This window comes from Convolutriloba macropyga, chromosome 7 (genome assembly GCF_964194025.1).
Source record: "Convolutriloba macropyga chromosome 7, txConMacr16.3, whole genome shotgun sequence".
Classification (NCBI taxonomy): Eukaryota; Metazoa; Xenacoelomorpha; order Acoela; family Convolutidae; genus Convolutriloba; species Convolutriloba macropyga.
Genome location: NC_134474.1, coordinates 37,128,678 through 37,134,770, shown reverse-complemented (window position 1 = coordinate 37,134,770; position 6,093 = coordinate 37,128,678). Strand labels below are relative to the sequence as shown.

The following is a 6,093-nucleotide window of genomic DNA, read 5'->3' as shown; positions in this document are numbered from 1 at the left end:
GAACCAGTTGAAAAAAATAGACCGAGTTTGGTCGTTAATAGAATTTTCTCAAATTCCTCAAAGTTAACAAAATAATCAACGGAAACAACACAGTTTTCAATTGTACTAAGAAATCTGACAAGGTGACCAAGATTCCACTCCACGGTGATCCAGTATCATTGCCATTCTTTTAGGAGCTAACTTTCAAACAAGTCACGCCCTGTGGGAACCGTTTATCAAAACCTTAATGGACACAAAAATAAATTGGAGGTGAGTAAACTCATTGATAAATAGTGATTACTTAATAGTTTACAGAATGCCTTGAGTTTGACAACGAATGTACGGACCTACTGGTGCTACTGTCCAAACAAAAGTCGTCCTCTTGTGACAAATGTGCATGTCTACCCGATCGGTAGAAATCGCGTTCTCGTCTCGAATACATTGCACGCGCTACATTGCGTTCTTCACTCTCGTGTCGAGTGCGTTCTTCACTCTCGTGTCGAGTGTAATTTGTCGGCTCATAATACCGGAAGGCAGATGAAGGGAACGAAGCCTCGGATACATACTTGTCTCGACTGTGTCTGCTCATTGCGTCATCAGTTCTGAACCGAGGTGAACTTGGGGTGCTACTTGGATAGCATCGCTCAGACGGGTAAAGATCCAAATGGTGTCCAGATCTCATGGTTCTAGACCTAGGACGAACCTCTGGCTCGTCAATTTCAGCATCGTAATCTTCGTCTTGAACTTGTGGGACGTTTTTTGACAACTGGTATTGCCTTCTTTGGTACTCGTAAGATTCTCCATACGACATTGACTTTCTGTAAGGAGCTGGGTGTTGTCTGGACACGTTTCGACTGGAACCTCCACCAACATAATGCCATCCTGAATCATCGTAATACTCCCCGGAGTTAATCCTTTTCAGTGACCTACGATAGTTTTCCTCGGTAAAAGGCTGATAGAATTCACCCGGGCTAAGATCTAGGGAATTACAAGCACCAAAATCCAAAGGAGAGCTTTGTTTTCGAGATCTGGAGACAGCTGATTGATATTTTTGGTTTCTTTGACTACCAGTAGAAGGTGATGATGTCAGTGATGATGCAAAGGAAGTAAGAGGTAGAATGTCTGAATGAACTGAGAGTGCATCAACGGGGGGTCGACTCAACGATAAACTACCAAAGTGCGTCCTGAGGTTGTCATCGTGTCTAATTTCAGAAGTGGTCGAGGAGCTTTGCGATACAATTTCCTCTCTTTTGATTCTATCCCAGTTTTGATTCTCAGACTCCGGATGACTGCAACTTGAAGACGACGCTTGAGATGTTCGACTCACATCCGAAGATTTCACTGACATTTGATCTGGGGATTTTTGACCTTCACTCCTGTTTTGACTCGTTACTAGGTTCACAGGTTGTTTTGGCTGGTCTGCATCGTTGACACTCAATTTCGGAACTATTGAGGACAGTGACAAAGCCGATATGTTACGTTTTTCAGAACTAGACGCAGCTGCTTTTTGAAGAGTTTTAAAAGTTGACAGGCTTGCATCCATACCTTCCACTTGAGAGCCGTCTTTTCCAACTGCCCAAGAATAACGCCGTTTACCTGCCGGAGGAACTGGAAAAATATTCTCATCCATATTTTTGCAATACTTTTGATACGCTTTCAGGCTTCTGTTTAACAGTAATTGGTCTTTGAGGGGGTCGTATCTGGGGAACCTTTCTCTGACACGCTTTCGCTCCGGTGTAAGTTGGGTTTCCTGGTACTTTTGAAGTTGCGACTGGAACCCAAGGTTCGGATTGGCCGAGGATCTGTTGTACTTGATACATCTTAGGGCATCCTGCCATGATATGTCGGCTACCGTCATCAAATAAGCCACTACAAGAGTGGTACTCCGAGAAATTCCACACATGCTGAAAAGAATTGCGTTGTCATTTAACACTTCTTGTAAACAAAATTAGAGCTCTTCGTGGGTTCACCGCCTTTTCTTCGCATTATTTCAAATATATTGTTGAAAATGTTTTATTAAAGAATCATCGAGCATATGTGAAGTCAATATTTTTGATCGCATAAAATGAAATCATTATCAATATTTCAGAATTTTTAGCCAATTCTGCTTGAACTCAGCCCAACTAAATTTCACTTTTCAGCTAAAATCAGCTCAAAACTTCCTTTTAAACAACGATTATCCTTAGAGGCTACTCAATATTCACAGGTCTCAATGGTTCTCTGCTGAGCATTTAAGGTAACCGATTGTTTCGAATTGGAATATAACGGTTGATCACCTCCTCAGGTATTTAGTCTACTGACCTGTAGAGGAATAAATTACAAGCCAGAGTAAACTAGAGCATCGGTGCGAAGACCATCTGGGGTCCTGCCTTTTGGGGTTTTTGCGCCGAGAGCCTCAAGTCTCTCTCTTTTTAATGACTTCGACCCTACTTGTTTTCAAAAAAATATATTTTTTTTGCGATTTTTATTGTTCCTTATTTTACAGATCTTTTTATTGTTCTCTCACTTTGTTTTATTAATAGCCGCCTCAGCTTCTCAGCCACCTATTATAGCGCTCATATTTTGTTACAATTCAAACGATTTGAATTGTATTGGGGCGCTGTCTTTTTTTAAAGATCTGTTCACACATTTTCATGATTTTTGAAGTCAAATTGGAGTACTGATTTTGGTCACGCCGAAACAGGAACTGAAGCAAAAAAACGAGTGGTTTTGCGGCGTGATTTTTTGCTCTAATTTTGAAGCGGAGTGAGATAACGTTGTTTGAACAAAAATTCGCTTTCTCGCTAGTAGCTTGTTGTTCACATGTGGCAATTTCACTTTGAGTTTTACCAGTTTTTCGTTTTTTTTCTTGGATCGGATTTTTTTTTAAAATGGTTTTACCAATCCATTCACAGTTCATTCTAGGCCTATTTTTTGTTTGAACCAAATTTCCATTTCTCACTAATGGTTTTTTATTCATCTGCGGAATTTTGACATTGATTTTCTGTTTTTTTTTACATTTTTATCTGATTTTTTAGAGATGATATTTCCAATTCACTCATAATCCGGTCTAGGCCTAAGTTTTTGCTTAGTCAATAAAAATTCTTTGAATTGTACGTCAGAACTTGTCCTGGTATGTTTTTCTTACTTCATCGAATAAAAATTTTTCGCTTTACCTTTCACAGATAGTTCAACACCTGAAATCTTTTTGACTTCTATAGGCCAGTTTCACTCTTCTCTCATTCTGCTAAAAGTGTTTTTAGACAGCAGTTGCTCAGCAAAGCAATTCAAAACGAACAGAGTCAGTAGTAAAAAACGAAATGAGAAGCTCGATACTCGAACTTGGTTCTTATAAGTCTTAGTTAGTTACCATCTCTAATGCTTATTGGTATTGATACTAGCCTCTGTATTGTCTAACTATCAAACAGGAGTCCGTTCATCAACGGATTGATATCAAAATAATTTGCTCTTTAAAAATTGTATTCCTACAAAAATCATTTTTGATCCATTTTTTCTCTTCTTTCAATCACAATCGTGGTTATGGGAATCAACGGCGGCTATTTTCCGGCAATCTGGAGGTTAATTTTTGAAGCTCTGAATGACTCTTTTAATAGTCATATTTGGAGCTGTTCAAGGTTTCCATTCATATGTATCTATTTTCTTGACTTTGACACAACTTGATCTAAAAAATACTACTGATTTTTTCCATTTCGCTCAATTTTGTAGTTTTTCCAGTAGTTCTGTCTTTTAGTCTCATTAATGAATTGCGCTCGTATGGATAATATTTGAGATTATTGCGTGATTTCTTCATATCCTACTCTGTTTCATGACTTCAACATTCTTTGTTATCAAAAAATATAAGCAATTTTTCAGATTTTTCCTTTTTTGAGTTATTGTTGTTCGGTATCTTAGTTTTATTAATGATAGAAATCATCTGCTCTCCATTTGGGGACAATGAAATACGTTTAAGGATTTGGGATAATTGTAAATAATCTTAATGTTTTTGAGATCATTTGTTGAACCTTTGAAATTTTTAATTGCTCTAGAACAAAGTTTGAAACGATTATTGTAAACATGCTGGCCTTTTCAATGCAAAAATTGTGCTGGATCGTTTCGACTTTTTGAGTGACATCTACGCCCTTCAGCTGAAAAGACTCTCACTCCCTGCTCCCTCCTGCCAGAGTAAAGAAGAGCATCAGATCCAAGACCATCTGGAGTCCTGCTCTTTGAGGGGTTTCGCACCAAGAACCTCAAGTCTCTCTCTTTGTAATGCCCTCGACACCACTTTTCAAAAAAATATTAGCGATTATTAAGATTTTTCCTTCTTTTAGAGATCTTTTTATTTTTTTCTCACTATGTTCTATTTTTGAAGCTCTCAATGAATCCTTTACTAGTCATATTTGGTGCAGTTTATGATTTCTATTCATATGTAATTATGTTCACAACTTTGACACAATTTGATCTCAAAGACTACTGGTAAATTTTTCCAATTTGCCCATTTTTGAAGTTTTGCCAGTTGTTCTGTCAATTAGTCTCATGAATGGCTTTCTTATGAACAATATTTGAGAGTATTGCTTCGATTCTATACATATGTAACCCTATTTCATGATTTTAACATTCTTTGTTATCAAAAAATAAAAGCAATTCTTCAAATTTTTCCCTTTTGAACCATCGTTCTTGTTCGAGATCTTAGTTTTATCAATGATAGGGATCATCTAATCTCCATTCGTGCACAATTAAAAACATTTAAGTATTTGAGATAATTGTTAATAATTTTAAAGTTTTCGAGATCAATTGTTGAAATCTTTAAAATTTTCAATTGCTCTAGAACAAAGTTTGACATAATTATTGTAGAAGGGGGGGCCTTTTTTACAACAAAATTGTGCTGGTGTGTTTTGACTTTTTGAGTGACATCTACGCCCTCGAGTTTTCCGCTTAGCGTGCCTAGATTTCTCTTATCCGTAAGTGTCAGCAGCTGAACACAATCTCCCTCCCTGCTCTCTGATACCAGAGTAAAGTAGAGCATCGTTTCCAAGACAATCTGGAGTCCTGTTGTTTGAGGGGTTTCGCCCCCAAGAGCCTCAAGTCTGTCTTTGTATTGACCTCGACACCACTTTGTGAAAAGATTAGCGATTATTAAGATTTTCCCTTCTTTTACAGATCTTTTTATTTTTTTTTCACTGTTCTATTTTTGAAGCTCTCAATGAATCTTTTACTAGTCATATTTGGAGCAGTTTATGATTTCACTTCAGATGTAATTCTTTTCACGACTTCGACACAGTTTGATCTCGAAGAATACTGGTGATTTTTTCCATTTTGCCCATTTTTGTAGTTTTGCCAGTTGTTCTGTCTTTTAGTCACATCATTGAATGGCGCTCGTATGGATAATATTTGAGATTATTGCGTCGATTCTTCATATCTTACTCTGTTTCATGAATTTAACATTCTTTGTTATCAGAAAATATAATCAATTTTTCAGATTTTCCTTTTTTGAATTATTGTTGTTGTTCGGTATCTTAGTTTTATTAATGATAGAAATCATCTGCTCTCCATTCGGGCACAATTAAATACATTTAAGGATTTGAGATAATTGTTAATAATTTTAAAGTTTTCGAGATCAATTGTTGAAATCTTTAAAATTTTCAATTGCTCTAGAACAAAGTTTGACATAATTATTGTAGACGGGGTGGCCTTTTTTACAACAAAATTGTGCTGGATTGTTTTGACTTTTTGAGTGACATCTACGCCCTCGAGTTTTCCGCTTAGCGTGCCTAGATTTCTCTTATCCGTAAGTGTCAGCAGCTGAACACACTCTCCCTCCCTGCTCTCTGATACCAGAGTAAAGTAGAGCATCGGTTCCAAGACAATCTGGAGTCCTGTTCTTTGAGGGGTTTCGCCACAAGAGCCTCAAGTCTCTCTTTGTATTGACCTCGACACCACTTTGTAAAAAATATTAGCGATTATTAAGATTTTCCCTTCTTTTACAGATCTTTTTATTTTTTTCACTGTTCTATTTTTGAAGCTCTCAATGAATCCTTTACTAGTCATATTTGGAGCAGTTTATGATTTCACTTCAGATGTAATTCTTTTCACGACTTCGACACAGTTTGATCTCGAAGAATACTGATGATTTTT

General features: G+C 37.1%; 3 protein-coding genes across 3 annotated transcripts in view; all 3 read right to left on the bottom strand.

Annotated features, from left to right (window-relative positions):
- Positions 1-6,093, bottom strand: part of LOC142342839 (small nuclear ribonucleoprotein F-like) — a 537,554-nt gene that overhangs the window by 397,313 nt on the left and 134,148 nt on the right. The gene's annotated exons all lie outside the window — the stretch shown is intronic.
- The window catches only part of LOC142342838 (vesicle transport protein GOT1B-like), a 456,129-nt gene that overhangs the window by 315,888 nt on the left and 134,148 nt on the right, over positions 1-6,093 (bottom strand). The window lies entirely within an intron of this gene.
- Positions 224-6,093, bottom strand: part of LOC142342829 (uncharacterized) — a 35,379-nt gene continuing 29,509 nt past the window's right edge. Inside the window, exon 7 of the mRNA XM_075394428.1 lies at positions 224-1,883. Within this exon, the coding sequence (XP_075250543.1) occupies positions 281-1,883 (1,603 nt within the window). The 3' untranslated portion in view covers positions 224-280. The remainder of the gene's footprint in view (positions 1,884-6,093) is intronic.